Consider the following 20,241-nt stretch of genomic DNA (forward strand, 5'->3'; position numbering starts at 1 on the left):
TAAGAAAGCTCCCTTAACCCCACGCCAGTGGCCGATGTAATTTGGGTAGCCATAAAGTCCAGAGGCATAAGATGTAGCATTAAATTCAGTGTATCCGATGGTGTCGTCCTCAGTGCGGCTGTGATGCACAAACAAGCCTTCCTTTGGATTCGGCAGTAGGTGGACTTTTAAAGCGCCGTCCACCAGACCACAACACCGTTGCTGCTGCACGTAGAGCTTCCTGAAGTATTACTCTTAGAGTGCTGAGAAACTTTTCCCTAACCGCAATTACCACGTCATCAGCACCTTTTTCTTCCAGAGACAATAATGTATTGTTGATGGCTATATTACAAAGGAGAAGAGACAGTACACCTCTTTGAGGTGTTCCTCTGCTTACCCATCTTTTTAGATCCACAGATCCCAAGCCTGCAATAACGCATCTTTTAGTAAATAAGTTATGAATAAACTTTCTTTCGGTAGAGATTATGCCTAGAAACACCAGCTCCTTCATGACTGACGTCGGTTTTACATTATTGAAATCACCTTCAATGTCAAGAAATACTACCATTGTATATTCCTTGACAGCGGGAGAGCCCTCTATTTGGCCGACTTGGTCGTGAAGCACTGCTTCAGTGGATTTGCCTTTACTATTTGCATGCTGCTGTCGCGACAAACAATCTCCAGTGATCTTTGCTCTAAGATATGTTTCTATTAACCTCTCAAGAGGCTTCAACATAAAGGATGACAGGCTAATAGGAGCTACCTTTGTGTGGTAGTTTTCCTTTGTGTGGTAGGGTTTTCCTGCTTTTATAATGAAAATTACCTTCGTGTCCCTCCATCCCACAGGTATGTATGAAATTCTGATACAAGCAGAGTATATCCCCCTTAGACAGGGATACCAGTCTATCAGACACAGCTTGTAATTCAACGGGTGATACATCATCAGAGCCTGGCGACTTAAAGAAGTCGAAACTTCTTATCGCCAAAAGGATTTTCGCCTCAGATACAATTTCCCTAATAGCCTCCGACGAATGCATACCAGTGACAACCTCATTTGGCGCCACGTTGTCCAATGGAGAATTTCCCGAAGAAATGTGTATAAATGAGTAGTTCTAATGTTTCCTCTCTAGACATTGTTCATACACTCTCTGACTTCTGAATATACCCCACCGTAATAGGTCTCGAGGAAATAATCTCCCTTAGTCTAGAGGCCTCAGATGTATCCTCCACGGAGCTACGGAATTCTACCGAGGATTTGTTCTGAGCCTTTCGAAGTTCGCCCTTATATTTTCTTAGCTCAGCCTTATAGATGTCCCAATCGTGTGGTGCTATTGAGGCTTTTGGTTTGTTGATGCGTTTTCTGCAGTCCTTCCTTAGACCAACCAGCTCTGGGGTCCCCCATGGCGGTCGCTGTTTGCCCCTTGGCTTCGCACTAGGACATGCTAATGCAAGCGAGTCATTTAGGGCTTTCGTGATTCGCTTGACCACTACGTCTATATCCTCCATAGTTTCCACTTCCTTTTCTGGTCTAGAAGGGATAGACGTGCAGAGTTTGTGCCGCAAATTATCCCAATCCGCCTTTCTTCTGTTTAGTCGAGGGACCTCATCTGCAGTATTTTCTCCAAGGCTGAAACTAATATAGCGATGATCAGAGAAGCTGTGGTCATCCAACACATCCCAGTCGCATATTCTTCCACTTATATCTTCCGATACAAAGGTAATATCTAGTACCTCTTGCCTAATCATGGTAATAAAGGTCGGTTTATCCCCTTTATTACAAATCTCCAGATTTCAACTTATCGGTCGCTGTTTGCCCCTTGGCTTCGCACTAGGACATGCTAATACAAGCGAGTCATTTAGGGCCTTCGTGATTCGCTTGACCACTATGTCTATATCCTCCATAGTTTCCACTTCCTTTTCTGGTCTAGCAGGGATAGACGTGCAGAGTTTGTGCCGCTAATTATCCCAATCCGGCTTTCTTCTGTTTAGCCGAGGGACCACTTCTGCAGTATTTTCTCCAAGGCTGAAACTAATATAGCGATGATCAGAGAAGCTGCGGTCATCCAACACATCCCAGTCGCATATTCTTCCACTTATATCTTCCGATACAAAGGTAATATCTAGTACCTCCTGCCTGTTCCTGGTAATAAAGGTCGGTTTATCCCCTTCATTACAAATCGCCAGATTACAACTTATATTCAATAAGCAGCTCACCCCTTACGTTTACATCCGAACTTCTCCATATTTGGTGATGTGTATTAGCATCACTTCCTACAATGGGGCTCCTTTCCCTACAGAAGCGGCTTCAACCAGCGTCATAAGGTTTGAAGGCGGCATCTCTGAATCGGGTGCCATATATAGAGAAGCCAGCCAGTGTTGAGACTGGTTTATTTTATGACTGGCTACTACAAAATCTTCAGTGTTGGGTATAAAAATTACTGCAAACTAAGCAAAACATTAATGTTAATTATTAAATTTTATACGTTTTTATTTTTTTGGAGGATACCGTGGTGCAGAGATTATCATGTCCGCCTATGACGCCGAATGCTTGGGTTAAAAATCTCACTGTGTTTTAGAAGGTGTGGACTTCGAGAATGGTCTAAACCTGCTGAGGCACCGTATGTTATGGTTTAGACCTAAAGCTCGTTTAGACCTGAACTCGACGTTGAGTTGCGCTTTCTACCGGCTGACGTGACAAATAAATCGGAAGGAGTCTTATATGGTACTCCGCTCTTGGGAAGGTGGAGAAAACTTCTAAAAGATTCAATTGGTACTCACACTCGTAGATATGTTTTTAACACATCGACATGCCTGCTCGGAATGATTTGGTGGTGGGGCAGCTCTCAGACACCTCTCTCCAATTTTAAATGCCAGATTAGAGTTTTACTCTAAATCCCCCATATAGCCCTCTCACCCGCCCATAATATGGCACCCAGAGTTTTTCCTATTGAAGTATGCTACAAATTCCTTTCATATTCCCATGAGCTCAAAACCTTAGTATCTAACAAATTCCGCTCTAAAGCTCATTGGGCAAGATAACTATAGGGATCTAAAACCATTCTATGTTCCAAATTTCATATTCTGCACGAACGTCGGGATATTAAATATCGAACATCGAGATATTACTCACTGTTCCAATTTTCAGTGAAATCGGATGGTAAATGCGCCTTTCAAGTGCTCAAGACGTATAAAAACACAAATATTATGTGTCTGGTTGCCATGTTCAGAAACCTAACCTCATTCCCCTGCCATGATAATGGATTTCTTTCTATTTTTTTTTAACTTAACATTTATTTAGATTTTTGTGGGGTAGAAAAAATAAAACTTAAGCTACAATGTCAACATGAGTATTAAATATAAGGTAATAATACATTTGGTTTAATTCTAAGGTGATGAGGCGATGAGCAACAATCAGAGAATTGATTTTTCAACTCCAACATCACATTTGGATGAAATAGTTTCTAGCCTAAAACCTCAAAAGGATTTAGGATTATCCTCAACATGGATTTCTCGTTCATTTCCTTCTTCTTAGTGAACCGTCCAGCTCAACGGTGCTTGCGTTCAATATTTGCAATTAGGAGAGTTGTTTTGTCGCAAATTTTGATTTTCACTTGTAATCGCTTTCTGTGCTTTGGAGAAACTGTGGCATTTGGAAGATATTTTTTTGAAATGGTTCTGAGACTTGAATGCCTTATGAAGTTTGGTTTCGAAGAGATCGTTGGCTTACTAGTGATGATGATGATAGGACTCATGGCCTTCATGTCCACCACCACCACCACCACCTCCATGCTCTTCATGCTTTTCGAAAATGGGAACTTCAACATGATATTTATGAGCTACCGGAATTTCCTTGTGGACTGGCACCTTGACCTCTGAATAAACGGGATAAGGCTTCTCAACTGGTACCTTTACTTCGTAGGGTATGGCTTTCTCCACTGTGTAGGGTATCTTCTTTTCCACAGTGTAGGGTTGGGGCACAGGTACCTTGACATGTACGGGATAGGGCTTTTCCACCTCAACTTTGTAAGGCTTGTCCACGGGCACTTTCACTTCGTATGGCACCTTTTTCTCCACAATAACCTTGTAGGGTTTCTCAACTTCCACGGGATAAGGCTTGGGCACCTCAACGGGGTAGGGTTTCTCTACGGGCACCTTTACCTCATAGGGTACTTTCTTGATGACTTCATAGGGTTTGGGTACGGGAACCTCTACTTTGACCTCATAGGGTACTTTCTTAATGACTTCATAAGGCTGAGGTACTGGCACTTTCACCTCATATGGAATTTTCTTGATAACCTCATAGGGTTGGGGTACATGTACCTTTACCTCATAGGGTTTGTCCACAGGATATTTGACTTCATAGGGTACCTTCTTTTCCACGGTATAAGGTTTGGGAACCTTGACGTATTCCTTGACGTATTCCTTGACATGCACTGGAACCTTTTTAATGACTTCATAGGGTTCGGGCACTGGCACCTTGACCTCGTAGGGTACCTTTTTTTCCACCGTGTAGGGAATATGCTTGATTACTGTATAGGGCACGGGAACCTTTTTCTCTATGGTTATGGTCTTGATGTGTTCATGGTGATGATGATGGTGATGACCATGGTCTCCGAAATGTAAGCCACGCTTTTCCACTGTCTTATCAGACTGAGCTGCTTCCTCGGCACTGATGACCATAGCCAAGCACAAGGCGAGACAAGGAAACACAAACTGTAATTAAAAACAATTATAGATGGTGGAGTTATGAAACTTTAAGACTCTAGGAAATGAAAGTCAAAACTTGGTATTAAAGTTTTTTCAACAACATTTCCGTTTAATTTAAGGCGTTAATAGTTTACCACTTACCATGCGCATTGTTGAGCTGTGGCAGGAAATTATCACACTAATGTCTTGGGTGCGTTTTCAACGAGATCCGAACTGAGACTGATGCAGCCATAGAGGAGTTGTAATCTTTTATAGGTGATAGCTGGCGCTAGGCTGCTATTCAAGAAAGTAGACTGACATTCAACCACCTAGTCAAAGCGTTCGCTTAATCGGACAGACAGACCGACAGACATGCAGACATCGCACACCTCTACGGCTAACATAACTGTTGAGAAAGTGTAACAGTAGTGTGCCGTCATAACAGTTAGCCTGCCTAGCTTCCACATATCGCCTATATCTGCTGCCTGGAGTTGGCTACATATCCAATGGTTGTTCCGTTCACACACACTTCCTGGCTTTGGCTCTTGTGGCATGTGTAATGCTTCAAATAATTTATTTAAAAACAAACCACAAAAATCCTGTAAAACAATGTTAAAAAATATTCAAAACAAAATTCAGTTGCATTTGTGCTTGCTGTTCATAGTCGTTATTTTGAAAACTGATATTCTGCAAAAATTGGAACCAAAGTACTACCACGGCCTTCATCATTGCTTGCGAAAATCATAAATATGATCTCGCTGTTTTTGAAGGTATATCTAATTTCATACTAGCATCAAAAAATCCATTGATGATGGAATGGAAAACCGTGGAAATGTGATGTGTGATATAGCTTAACAGAAAATGAGCATTTGAAGCCTATTCTTAAGGAGAACTTTGATAAAATGGTGTTCTCAAAGATTTACGTTGAATGAAATTCATTAGTAAAGAAAATCAAGTAATAGGAATAATGTACGGCCCGGCCGAACTTTGGATACCACTAACTCAGATATACACAATAACCATATTTCATCCAAATCCTGTGAAAAATGTACCTTTTATGACTTCATAGCAGTTGTATGAAAATATGGTCCGATCTGGACCAAACTGGTCATGGAAGTCAATGGGTCTAACTTATTCACTGGTCAGGTAGAAAACAGTACTAGTACGGATTCAAGACCGAAAATTGGAAAATCGGGCTATATGGCAGTTAGATCCAAATATTGTCATATCTGCAACATTTTCGGGGATCTGCACGATATTCCAGAAAGAAGGGATATAATTTTACAAAATTACAGCAAATTGCGGTAATTAATATTCCATTAATGGGAGAGTTCTTCAATCGGGAGATTGGCCTGTACTTTATATCTAAATATGGCCTGATCTGAGCCATACGCAGGACGGAAGTTGACCAACACTGATTGCTTAAAAAACGTCCCTGTGCCAAATTTTGGCAAAATCGTGTGATAAATGTGCCTTTTGTAGCTCCAACAACTTAAATCGGTATATATGGCAGCTTAATCCAAATATAGACCAATCTGCATCATACTCGACACGGATATTAAAGAGCCGAATGTAGCTGACTGTGCCTGCGAGTTATTCACTGATAAGGCTTATCTATTGGCTGAAATGTTTGCAGGAAATTCTTTCCTGCCGTTTAACAATCAACCACCCCCGTGATTGAAAGTGTATCCTGTTCGAAGCCTTATATATTTTTTCGATCACATGGATTCAAAGAGGTCCTTGTGGAGCTCGTAGTTAACAAATCTCCAGGCTCGTATGGTATATCAACACCTGTCCTTTGTAAATCTGCCATTAGACAGTAAGACATGTCATATTAGTTGTCACTTTCTGTATTCATAAGACTTGTCTTATGTACGTCGAATACGAATAGAGCGCGCTCTAACCGGCATGTATTCTCATATGTATTGCACTTTCTTTAAAGATATCTATCTACATGTATGTTCGATGAAATAAAATTCCAAAATCCATTTGTTATTATACATTTTTCGTACGCATCACTCGATGTGTACAACTTTCAGAGTTGCCGTTTTTGAAATTACATGTGTTATCCTCTAATGGCAGCTTAAGTGTTATTCGACGCTTGCACGTCCATTAGGCAAACTTTTCAATCTTGCTTACCGTGCGGGAGTTTACTCCGGGCCTTGGAAAGTTGCGAACGTTCAGCCCATCCCCTAAAAGGGTGGGACGCAGTGCGCAGTTCTTATACGATTCGGTTGAAATTTTGAATAACGATCTCCCGATTTTGCTTCTTAAGCCCCAATGGAGCTACCACGAAATTTTGCACAATGACTTCTACTATGGTCTCCATCATCCAAACCATGTATAGCTTGAATTGGTCCATAACTTGATATAGCTCCAACGGCATAGCAATTCTTATCCAGTATGCCTTGTTTGCCTATAAATAGAGATACCGGGCAAAGAACTTGTTTTGTCCCTAAAGAGATACCGGGAAAAAAACTTGACAAATGTGACCCATAGCGGAGAATATATAAGATTCGGCCCCTCCAAACTTAGCATGCTTTTACTTGTTATATTAAAATTGCCATCCTAATCCTGTAACAACGGTACCAGTATTACCTATATTATGTATTAGTAGGTCGTTGATATTCAGTTAGCATCGCACCTTACTACTACCTCATCTAATTTGTTTTGCCTTCCTCAGCAACGCCAACGTAAGCGGTCATGTCGGAGAGTAGAAAGGTGGATAATGTGATGCAAAGTATGCTGCACCACCTTAGTGCTTCGGCAATGGTGCATCTGTCTTTTACAACGACGATTGTCCCAAAAACTCACATTTTTTACCTTACATTGCTGAAATATTGTACAGTGAGTTGGGATAGGCCACTTGATATTCCTGCCAAGTAATCGTCATATCGGACTAGATTTGAATATTGCTGCCATATATACCGGTCTCGCGATCTAAAGTCTCGGGCCCTTAAAGGACATACTTAATCACAATATTGGTACCAAGTATAGTTCAGACCATATTTGGGTATAGCTACCATATATTTTCTGATGTTTGGCCTTGAACCTTGTAATGCCTAGTTACAACCCGATTTCGATGAAATTTTCTGCAGTGAGCAAGTTGCACATAAAAGTTAAATATCCACGCCGAATATGGCCTACATCGGACCTTAATAATATATAGCTGTTTATAGGCCGGTCTCCCATTTCGGGTTCATACATCAAACATAAAGTTAAGATATATATGCGTGGTGATAGGTATGCTATGTTCGGTCCGGCCGAATTTATTTCATTATACCCATCTCCATAGGATAGGGGTGTACTAATCTAGTCATTCCGTTCGTAACACCTCAAAATATTAGTCTAAGACCCCATAAAGTATATATATTCTTGATCGTCTCGACGTTCTGAGTCAATCTAGCCATGTCCGTCAGTCTATCGAAACCACCGAACGCGTAAAGCTAGCCGCTTGGAATTTTGCACAGATACTTAGTATTGATGTAGGTCGTTGGAGATTGTAAATGGGTCATATCGGTTTAGATTTAGATATAGCTCCCATATAAACCGATCTCCCGATTTGACTTCTTGAGCCCTGGAAGCAGCAATTTTTGTCCCATTTAGCTAAAATTTTGCATGTGGTGTCCCGTATGACTTCCAACTGTAACTTCCAATTGTAACTATGCCAAATCGGTCTATAACTCAATAAAGAACAAGCCGCAATTTTTAAATAAAAATTATGATCTTCAAATAAATTTATTTTGTATACATTTTTAGCAGACCATTGTGGTGGGATAACAAGATTCGCCCAGGCCAAACATAGCACGCTATTACCCACTTCGAACACATTTCGAACCGAACACTGATTTTGGTAATAAAATTCAATGATTTGCAAGCGTTGCTCGTTAGTAAGTCTATTCATGATGAAATGTCAAAGCATACTGAGCATCTTTCTCTTTGACACCATGTCTGAAATCCCACGTGATCTGTCAAATACTAATGCATGAAAATCCTAACCTCAAAAAAATCACCCTTTATGATTTGGTTGAAATTTTGCATGAGGCGTTTTCAGCCCAATCGTATAATAATTGCGCCCTCTAGAAGCTCAAGAAGTCAAGTCCCCAGATTGGTTTATATGACTGCTATAGCAGGTTATGTATCGATTTGGACCATATTTGGCACATTTGTTGCATATCATAACAAAACACGTCGTGCAAAATTTCATTCCAATCGAATAGAAGTTGCGCCCTCTAGAGGCTCAAGAAATCAAGACCCAAGATCGGTTTATATGACAGCTTTATCAGATTATGAACCGATTTGCGCCATACTTGGCACAGTTGTTGGATATCATAACAAAACACGTCGTGCAAAATTTCATTCCAATCGAATAGGAGTTGCGCCCTCTAGAGGCTCAAGAAATCAAGACTCAAGATCGGTTTATATGGCAGCTATATCAAAACATAGATTGATATGGCCCATTTACAATCCCAACCGACCTACACTAATAAAAAGTATTTGTGAAAAATTTCAAGCGGCTAGCTTTACTCTTTCGAAGTTAGCGTGCTTTCGACGGACAGACGGACGGACTTTGCTAGATCGACTTAAAATGACATAACGATCAAGAATATATATACTTTATGGGGTCTCTGACACATATTACGAGGTGTTACAAACAGAATGACGAAGTTTGTATACCCCCATCCTTTGTATAAAAACTAAAACGAACTAAAATTTTGCACAGATCCAGGTTAAGTTCTTGAAGTGGTCAAATCGGATCTTATTTGGATGTAGCTACCATATATACCGATCTGCCGACTAAGGGTCTTAAGCCCTTAAAAGTCTCATTTATTATCCGATTACGTTGAAATTTCGAACAGTGAGTTGCATTGTTGCATCCCGGCATTCGGCCGCATTATCGTCCAGATTGGATATAATTTGGATAAAGCTGTCATATAGACCGATCTGCCGATTAAGGGTTTTAAGACCAGAAAATGTGCATTTTTATCCGATTACGTTGAAATTTGGAACAGTGAGTTGCTTTAGGCCTTCCGGCATTTGAACCAATATGGTCCAGATCGGACTATATCTCGATATAGCTGCCATATAGATCCAATTGCCGATTTAGAATCTTAAGCCCATAATTGCTGCACTAATTAACCGATTTCGCTGAAATTAGAAATAGTAAGTTAAATTAAGCCCGCCGTCATCCAAATTGAAAATAATTCGGATCGAACCATATTTTTGGATATAGCTGTCATATAGACCGATCTGCCGATTTAGGGTGTTAAGCCTCTAAAAGCTTCATTAATTATCCGATTTCGCTCAAATTAAAGCATTGGAAATGGAGCATTTAGTTGGACTAGACCTCCCGTTGTTTAAACTGGAAATGGTCCTCACGGGACCATATTTCGATTAGCTGCCATATAGACTGATCTGCCGAAATTGGGTCTAAAATCCGTTTAAGGCGCTTTTATTATCAAATTTCACTGAAATTTAACACAATGCATTGTTTTTAGCCTCCCATCGTCCGACTAGAATATTTTCCAGATCGGACCATATTTAAATATAACTTTAATGGAGACTGTTTTTCCAATTTTGGGTCTTAATCCCATAACAAACGGATGTACTTCCCGATTTCGCTGCAACTGTGACTTGCCGAACTTACTATGTTTTTACTTGTTATACCCACAACAATAGGAATGTCAACTCGACATTCTAACTCAATCTAGCCATGTCCGTCTGTCGAAATCACGATAGCGGTTGAACTAAGCTAGCCGCTTGAAATTTTGCACAGCTACTTAATATTGACGTCAGTCGTGGGGCATTACAAATGGGCCATATCGGTTCAGATAGCTCCCATATAAGCCGATCTCCCAAATTGACTCCTTGAGCCCATGAAAGCCACATGTTTTGACCGATTTGCCTTAAATTTTGCAGATAGTATTATGCTATAGTTCAAATCGGTCTTTAATCTGATATACAATAGCTCACTTTTACTTGTTACTCGTTTTAATTATTTTTTAAATTACATCTCTAACATTCTTCCTTATTTATAACGTTCCCCTTTTTTCCCTTGTCACAAAAATTGATACCATTTTCTGTTTCTTTTGAGAGTTCATTTCATTCTAACTTATTCATATATTTTGGAATGGAAGGAAATATTTTTGCTTAGAAACTACAATGTCAACATGAGTATTAAATAAGGAAATAATACATTTGGCTTATTCTAGGTTGGTATTTATGGGGGGGGGATGGATGCAGCCAATTTTGTTTGGCCGCAAAATCCCGATCACGTTTGGATGAAACAGTTCAATCCTTGTCGTTAGTTCTTGCCGACAAAGGTTCAATAGTTAGTTTTGCTCAAAATTTCTCTGGTCTTCGTTTCTCCTCTCTTAGTTGTCCGTCCAGCTCAACGGTGCGTGCGTCTTATGGTATTTGCAATGTGGATGGTATTGGGCAAATAATTTAGTGTTGTTTTTCGCTTGTAATCGCGTTCTGTGCGCTATTTTTCGAATTTCTTGACGATAATTGTGGCTTGGCAGGGTAAGGATTAATCGCTGCAGTTCTATCGATGATGATGATGGTGATGATGTTGATGATGGTCTTGTTAGTCTTAACGTTATAAAGCAATTGAGATTTTTCTGTCGAATTCTGTCTTTTAGTGATGATGAGAATAGTGGGAGTAGCCGCCATGACCACCTCCGTGATGGTCGTGATGCTCAAAGATGGGAGCCTCTACATGGTATTTCTCGGGTATGGGGATTTCCTTGTGTAATGGAACCTTAACCTCAGAGTAGACTGGATAGGGTTTCTCAATGGGAACCTTGACTTCATAGGGCACTGGCTTCTCTACGGTGTAGGGTACCTTTTTCTCCACAGTGTAGGGCTGGGGCACTGGTACCTTGACATGCACCGGGTAGGGCTTTTCAACCTCAACCTTGTAGGGCTTGTCCACGGGCACTTTCACTTCATATGGCACCTTCTTTTCCACAATGACTTCGTAGGGTTTTTCAACTTCCACGGGGTATGGCTTGGGCACTTCGACGGGGTAGGGTTTCTCGACGGGTACCTTCACTTCATAGGGAACCTTCTTGATGACTTCATAGGGTTTGGGCACAGGCACCTCTACTTTCACCTCATATGGGACTTTCTTGATAACCTCATAGGGCTGTGGCACAGGAACCTTAACTTCATAGGGGATTTTCTTGATGACTTCGTAGGGTTGAGGTACATGTACTTTAACCTCATAAGGCTTATCCACAGGATATTTGACCTCATAGGGTACCTTCTTTTCTACGGTATAAGGTTTGGGCACATGTACAGGTACCTTGACGTATTCCTTGACATGCACAGGAACCTTCTTTTCGACAATATAGGGCTCTGGCACTGGTACCTTAACCTCATAGGGGACCTTCTTTTCCACAGTGTAGGGTATATGCTTGACCACGGTGTAGGGCACAGGAACCTTTTTCTCAATGGTAACCGTCTTGATGTGTTCATGATGATGATGGCCATAATCTCCCAAATGTAAGCCACGTTTTTCTATGGTCTTATCGTCAGAGGCAGCAGCCTTATCTTTGGCGGCAGCGGCAGCTTCTTCGGCACAGCTGACCATTGCCACGCACAAGGCGAGACAAGGAAAAACAAACTGAAAATGAAAAAGGTAAAAAACAGTCCAATTACATTTTGCCACAACACACACAGAAGTTTTTTTTTTCTTTTTATTATTGCATAATCCAAGTCAGGCCATGAGTTGTGGGAAAACCACCGATTGCACAAGGCCTTTGTTTTTGCGCAAGCCATTAATTCGTGCTTGCCAATTTTCCGGGTTGGTTGTGTAACTCCCAAAGCTTCGGGCCTGTTTTATGAGAAAACTCAAAACACAGAAAAGCTGCGATGCCTTACCATGCGCATTGTTGAGCTGTTGGAGGAAACTATGACACTAAACTATTGCTTCGTATTGAACGAGATCCGAATTGATACTGATTCAAACAACTTGCAGCCGTTGCCTTTTTATACTCCATCTGTATATGGGCTTTTGGGGGTGCCCCAAACAGCCAAACCAACATTCACCTCAATGGCTAAGTTGGACGGCTGAGCATGCGCAATGTACGACCAGCAATTGCTGTTGCCGTTGCCGCTGCTTCTCAACGCCATATGCACTCAACGGTAATCTAGGCTAACAACAGTCAGCAAGTTTGGCACTCAGACAGATGAATGGGCAGCCGGACAGACAGACAGGCAGGCAGACAGCAACTGGCCAACGACAACGTAACTTGGAAGTGTAACAGCCGCGCGCAACGTTGTAAATGGCGTAATTACATTGTGTACATCTATTGTTTCGTATATCTTTGGACATTTTTCTGTACCAACAACAACAGCAATAATGCTTGCAATGAAATCTTCCATAGGGGGGAAGCCAAAAATGACTTTCACGTAATGACTAACTACCGAAAAAGAGTTGCAAAATGTTAGACTCTGCAACCACTGTTGCACAGTGGTTGGTAGAGATACAATTTGCAACATTATAGCTGATTTCAGAATGTCCGTATATATGAGAACTATTATACCATACATAAGAAGAACTTTGTTTATAAAGTTATGAAGTCTTGCATAACTGCCCAAAAAATTTTAGAAATCTGTGTCAAAATAAAAGTAAATTTTGCTCAAATCGTAAAGAAAATAACATGTTGTACTTAATACTACTAAATGTATTATCCAATTCCAAAAAAAAACTACTAGTTGACCTATATTTACTGAGAGCCGTAAAAAAGTCCTATTTTCAAAAAAAGCGTGCTAAGTTTGGCCGGGTCGAATCTTATAAACCCTCCACCATAGATCGCATTTGTCAAGTTCTTTCAACGATTTTTTCAATATATACACATATACGAGCTACATCAAGTTATTGACCTATATGGACCGTAGTTATAATGACTGTTTAGAAGTCATAGAAAAATACCATATTCAAGTTTTCAGGCAAATCGAGTAATAATTGCCGCCTCCAGTGACTCAGAGTGTCAAATTGGAAGATCGGTTTATATGACAGCTATATCAGGTGCTCAACCGATTTAGACCAAACTAGATATATGTAGTTGTTGAAAGTCATACTAAAATGATATATGCAAATTTTCAATCAAACTGGAAAAGAATTGCATCCTCTAGAAGCTCAAGAAGTCTAATAAGGAGATCGGTTTATATGGCGGCTATATCATGTTATGGACTGATTGAGACCACACTTGGCACAATTGTTGAAAGTCATTCCTCAACGCTTTGTGCAAAATTTTAGCCAATTCGGATAAGAATTGCGCCCTATAGAGGCTAAAAAGCCAAGACCGAAGATCGGTTTATATGGCAGCTATATCAAAAAATAGACCGACTTGACCCATTTACAATTCCAACCGACCTGACTCTTTCGAAAGTTTGCATGCTTTCGACAGACAGACGGACGGACAGACATGGCTAGATCGACTTGTCAAGACGATCAAGAATATATATACTCTATGGGGGTATGGGTCTAGCATATTACGAGGTGTTACTAACGAATGAAGAAATTATTATACGCCTATCCTATTTGATTTAAGTGGCAGTCTGCCATCAGACTCACTTAGACGTTTTCGTCCATTGTGATACCACAGGAACAGAAGAAGGAAGATGCCTTTTAGTTCCTACCGTTGAACCATACAGATCGCTTTAAGAAGCCCAATGTTCACATCCGCTAAATCAGATAGGTTCTCAAAGAAATGAGAAGTGGAACTCCTTCTGTATGCTAGTGCGGAACACACACATACAGAAGGTATTCTATAGTCTCTTCGTCTTCGATGTCCTCACATTTTCCGCAAAAGTCGTTGCTGGTCTGTCAGCTTGTTTTCCGTTTAGACAGTGACCTGTCGTGACTCACACATTGAGTGAGATGTCTGTTCCAGCCAATGGCAGCAAAGTGGTAAACCTCTTGAAGTTTAGAATAGGCAATATAGTTTTGTAATGCTTACAGCCCCCTCTTTGTGACCATCAGTCATTCGTTACCCTTCGGGCCTGATACTAAAGACTTAGCTTACATGCCGCCAGCAGCGTACCCACTGATTCCAGATCCCCTGGAATGTGTAAGCTGGCTCCTAGTCCCGCAAGCTTGTCTGCTCTACAACTCCCTGGGCCTGTGTCGCGGCATCCAGGCGAGTTTTTGAACTATTCACCGATATCGTTAAGAGATCTACAACAGTTGAGGGTGGTTTTTAAATTCACAAAAATGTTCCCCAGAGATTTAAAGGCTGTCTGGTTGTCTGGGAAGATGCTTATACCAATCGTCGCAAACAATTTGCAAATGTTGCCCATTAACATTCCACTAAGGAACAGGGGCAAATTTCTCACTACCAATGAGTGCAGACCGATACAAGTGTAAGCTCAATATGAAAAACCATCAGAAAAACAAACATTTTTCAGTTATTCCCTTCTGTCCCTTAATGGTATGTTCATGAGCAAAATTTGCATTTGCATTTTTTGGGTTATCCCCTCTTAATGCTGGCAATATTTGTATGGCACTATGCTATGTAAAAACTTCTCTCCAAAGAGGTATCGTAATGCAGTACGCCTTTTGGACTCGGCTATAATTTTGACCTAATGACATTATATCCTGGCCGTTCCAGTACTTCTTTAGTTGCAAGAATCTCCGCTTGATACACACTGCACTGGTCGAATACCCTTCTGCACATGACCAGTCCTAGTTTTTCAGAGTACTGCTTTAATTTTGAAACCATCCGTGAAGAAATCTATCCAACTCCTACTACTCGGGATCGGTTCTACCAGGAATAGTCGGTACAGTAACTTTTATAAACGGCTCATGGGCATGTGTAACCCACACTGCCTAGAAGATCGGCTTATGATTTGCACCAAGGATAACACATGGTTCATAGACGCCGCATGACCAAAAAAAAAGGTTGCCTTAGCCTCAGAGCATTGGCCACAGCAATTTGTCTAGCCACAATGTCCAGAGGCATTAGGTGTAGCATTAAATTTAACGCATCATATGATATAATGCTCATTGGGACTCTGATGCACAAACAAGCCAACCTTTGCATCCGGCTAAGTATTGAACAGTAGGGGGACTTTTGAAGCGTCGTCCACTAGACTACAATACCATATTGCGTTTTAAGTCTCACAACTGCCGTATAAGCCCAATGCAATGACACGGTGTAAACCCCCAACTTTTGCTAATGGCTCCCTTGCAGGTGTATACACCAAGAGTTGTCTTTTTTGGCCTTTCCTAAATGTATGATTTGAAGTTCAATTTCCTGTTCAGCAAAACTCCCAGGTGTTTTGCACTTTCAGCAAATGGAATATTCTCTCCTACCAAAGAGAGATGTCTCACTATGGGTAGCTTGTATCTGCTGCTGAAAACTCTACTTCTGTCTTAAGCGGGTTTACGCCTAAAACACTTTCGGTAGGAGGCCACTTTGGCGCAGAGTCTGCCTGGGTTAAAATCCCAGCGTGAACATTAGAAATAGGTTTTCAGCTGTGGTTATCTCCTTCGAAAATGATGGCTACATTTGTAAGGTATCCCGCCATGTTAAAACTTCTCAACCAAGTGGTTTCGCTATGCGACACGCTGTTCGGCCTCGGCATAAAATGGGAGGCCCCATATCATTGAGCTTAAACTTTAATCGGACTGTACTCATCGATATATGAGAAGTATCCCTTGTCCCTAATGGAGTGTTCATGGGAAATTCAGTAGTTTAGTGTTAAGTAGTGTTAATGCCTAGAAACTCCAGCTCCTTCATGATTGACGACGGTTTTACATTATTGAAAGTACCTGTAATGTCTAGAAATGTTACAGTTGTGTATTCCTTGACGGCGTGAGAACCCCTATCCAGCCATGTTAAAAATTCTCTAATAAGTGGTGTCGCTAAGCGGCACGTCGTTCGCACTCGGCATAAAAAAGGATATCATTAAGCTACAATTTGAATAAGACTGCACTCGATGTGGGAGAAGTATCTACAGTTCCTTAAAGGAATTTTAATAGAAAAATATGTGTACACTTTCGGTAGGCAACTTCAATGTCGACCAATTGTGCACCTTTCTCTTCCAGAGACAATAATATATTCATGGCTATATTTCAAAGTAGAGGTGACAGTATACCTTCTTAAAGTCTGCCTCTGCTAACCCATCTTTGAAGATCTACAGATTCCAAGTCCGTCGTAATTCATCATTTAGTAAGAAAGTTATAAATAATTTTCGCACGGTGGTGTTGATGCCTGGAGGCCACCGTGGCGTAGAGGTTAGCATGTCCGACTATGACGCCAAACGCCTGGGTTCAAATCCCGGTGTGAACATCAACAACCTTTTCAGCGGTGGTTATCTCCTTACTAATGCTGGCTACATTTGTAAGGTATCTTGCCATGTTAAAACTTCTTCAACAAGTGGTGTCGCTATGCGACATGCCGTTCGGACTCAGCATAAAAATAGAGGCCCTTTTATCATTGAGTTTAAACTTTAATCGGACTGCCCTCATTGATATGATAGAAGTATCCCCTGTTTCTTAATGGAGTGTTCATGGGAAATTTATTAGTTCAGTTTTAAGAAGTGTTGATGCCTAGAAACTCCAGCCCCTTCATGATTGACGACGGTTTTACATTATTGAAAGTACCTTTAGTGTCTAGAAATATTACCATTGTTACCTATGTAGGCGACTAGGTCGTGAAATGCTGTTTTAGCCGCGACAGGCGATCTCCAGGGATCTTTGTCCTATGATATGTTTACATCAACCTCTCTAGAGCATAAAGGATGACAAATTAATAAGACGAAAATCTTTCGCCTTCGTGTGGTACTGCTCCCAGCTTTCGGAATGAAATTCATATATAATTATACCCTCCACCATAGGATGGGGGTATAATAATTTCGTCATTCTGTTTGTATCATATTCTTGTATATATTCTTGATCGTCATGACATTTTATGTAGATCTAGCCATGTCCGTCCGTCTGTCTGTCGAAAGCATGCTAATTTCCGAAGGAGTAAAGCTACACGCTATGAAACTTAAGGCGATGGGAGAATGGATTGAAGATGGGAGCAGCTTAGTCCATCGCGGTATAATCGAGGCGACGATAGGAAACTTGGAAGGAAGGGAAGAGGTTTCCGATCGGATAACTGAAATGAACCTTGACTCCGAGTGCAAGGCACTGCTGCCATCGGCACAGTCTTGGACTGACGAAACCCTAGTATTGCCATCTGGAAGATCATGTTACACAGATGGATCAAAGCTAGAGGACAGAGTGGGTCTGGGGGTTTACATTGAGATCCCGGGGACTGAGATCTGTTTTAGACTGCCTGACCATAATACGGTCCTGCAGGCGGAGATCCGGGAGATCACTGAATGTGTGAGGTGGTGTGGTGCTAACGTGAGGACGTCGAGTGTGCACTTACCGACAGTAAAATTGCCATAAGGGCAATAATAACCAGGACGGTAAGATCACGAACAGTCTTGAAATGTAAGAAGGAGATTAACGGCTTCTCTGAGGATGGAAAAATCCGCAGTGTTTGGGTGCCGGGCCATAACGGAGTAAGGGGAAATGAAAGGGCAGACGATTTGGCCGTGAAGGCCAGAGGACTGCGGCCAATACTCTTGGCTAACCCGTTGCCCGTATTTGGCGTCCAACAGATACCGGAACTTAGGTGGAGGCACAATATCAGATATGAACCAACTTAGGGGAGTGGTATTGAAAACAATTAAGGATTTTGTAAGTACCACGGAATTCCTAACTTAAAATTTTCTTGTTAGAGGTTACTTTATATTTTGTAGAGCGCACAACAAGCCGATTACTGGCTTAGGTGTATGTTCATAGTGACATGAGGCGGATTAATATCTGCACCCTCTTTTCGACCTAACCTAACCTAAAGCTAGACGCTTGACATTTTGCACAAATACTTTTTATTAGTGTAGGTTTGCTGGGGTTGTAAATGGGCCAAATCGGTCCATGTTTCAATATAGCTGCCATATAAACCGATCTTGGGTCTTGACTTCTTGAGTCTCTGGAGGGCGCAATTCTCGTTCGATTTGACTGTAATTTCGTAGGTGGTATTTTGGTGTCACTTCCAACCACTTTTTACGGTACGGTGTTAATCGGATAATAACCTGGTATAGCTGCCATATAAACCGATCTTGAATCTTGACTTCTTGAACCTCTAGAGGGCGCAATACTTATTCGATTTGGCTGAAATTTTGCATGAGGTGTATTGCTATGACTTTCAATAACTGCGCTAAGTATGGCGCAAATCAATACATAACCTGATGTAGCTACCATATAAACCCATATGGGATCTTGACTTCTTGAGCCTCTAGAGGGCGCAGTTATTATCCAATTTGGCTGAAATTTTGAGCATCGGCATTTATGGTCCGAATCGGACTACAACTTGATATACCTCCAATAGCATAACAGTTCTTATTCATTATTCTCTGTTTGCCTATAAAGAGATATCGCACGAAGAACTCGACATATGCTATCCATGATGGAGGGTATACAAGATTCGGCCCGGCCACACGCTTTTACTTGTTTCTAAATTGTATTTTTTTCGGATTTTACAGATACCAGCGCAAATCACTGTCTCCAATTTTTGCGATATCCGGTTGTATATGCGTCTATAATCCTAAAACTTTACGACCTACATCAGATTCGGACTGGATATTGCAGGACTTACTACAACTCATTGTTCCCTATTTCGTCGAAGTCGATTAAAAAATGTACCTATTATGGACTCAAGACCCTTAATCGGGTGATTTGTCCATGTGGCAGGCACATCCAAATATGGGTCAATCTGCACCATGTTATGGACTCAAGTACCCTAGTCGGAAGATCGCTCTGTATGGGAGACTTCTACCTTATTGTGTCATAATTCAAAGTGAATGACCAGATGAAGGTGGCTATAAAAAGTGAAAGCCCTTATTTCAATTCCTTAATGGAAAAGCTTTTGGGTTTCATTAACAATATTGACTTGGCCATTAATATTTGAACAATTTGTAAAAAAACATTTAACCACTGTGCTGTTGATTTCAACTCCAAAATCGTATAATCTATCATTTTTGTCTTTTATTTGCGTGAGAGCAATTTGGTTTTAAAATTAAATAAAAAATGAATAATTCGTGGAATAACTGAGCTATGGCCAAAATTCATCTAATTACAAAGTTTTATCAAATTTGCACCAATTTTGTGCTGGCAAAGAGTCATTTTATGCTATGTGTGTGTTTATATGTCAGGGCCTTTACAATCTGCCTTCGTGTAGACTTTCCATGCTGTAGTAAAAATGTGATAATGGCACTAAGATTGTAAGTTTTTTTTTTAACTACATTTTGATTTTAATTTCTTTGCTCTTAGTACAAAACGTAATAATAGTACCCCTTTGCGTTCACACCGTAACGTATGTTAGAAACGTTTATCCACTACGAAAACAAGAAAAGAAAAGACGTATTTTTCAATTCGAGGTTATGTGGAAATTTGTTATTGTCATGGCCTATTAATGTTGTCAGTTGACTTTAGACATACGAGCAACTTACATACAAATGTCTGTTAGATTATCTTTTAATCGAAATTGCATAATTCCAAAATTTGTT

At 40.8% G+C, this 20,241-nt stretch overlaps 3 protein-coding genes across 3 annotated transcripts in view; 1 reads left to right on the top strand and 2 right to left on the bottom strand.

The window, feature by feature from the left end:
• The window catches only part of LOC106083243 (gustatory receptor for bitter taste 66a), a 219,330-nt gene that overhangs the window by 53,811 nt on the left and 145,278 nt on the right, over nt 1–20,241 (top strand). The window lies entirely within an intron of this gene.
• Nucleotides 3,706–4,881, bottom strand: LOC106083247 (valine-rich protein-like). Its single transcript, XM_013246159.2, has 2 exons — nt 4,828–4,881; nt 3,706–4,692 (listed from the first exon to the last, which is right to left on the bottom strand). The coding sequence occupies exons 1-2, from the start codon at nt 4,834–4,836 to the stop codon at nt 3,706–3,708; spliced, it is 996 nt and encodes a 331-aa protein (XP_013101613.1). The 5' UTR covers nt 4,837–4,881.
• Nucleotides 10,770–12,657, bottom strand: LOC106083245 (skin secretory protein xP2). The gene is made up of 2 exons (XM_013246157.2): nt 12,553–12,657; nt 10,770–12,295 (listed from the first exon to the last, which is right to left on the bottom strand). Exons 1-2 carry the CDS (start codon nt 12,559–12,561, stop codon nt 11,306–11,308), a joined length of 999 nt encoding a protein of 332 aa, XP_013101611.1. The 5' UTR covers nt 12,562–12,657; the 3' UTR covers nt 10,770–11,305.

Source organism: Stomoxys calcitrans, chromosome 4 (genome assembly GCF_963082655.1).
Source record: "Stomoxys calcitrans chromosome 4, idStoCalc2.1, whole genome shotgun sequence".
Classification (NCBI taxonomy): domain Eukaryota; kingdom Metazoa; phylum Arthropoda; class Insecta; order Diptera; family Muscidae; genus Stomoxys; species Stomoxys calcitrans.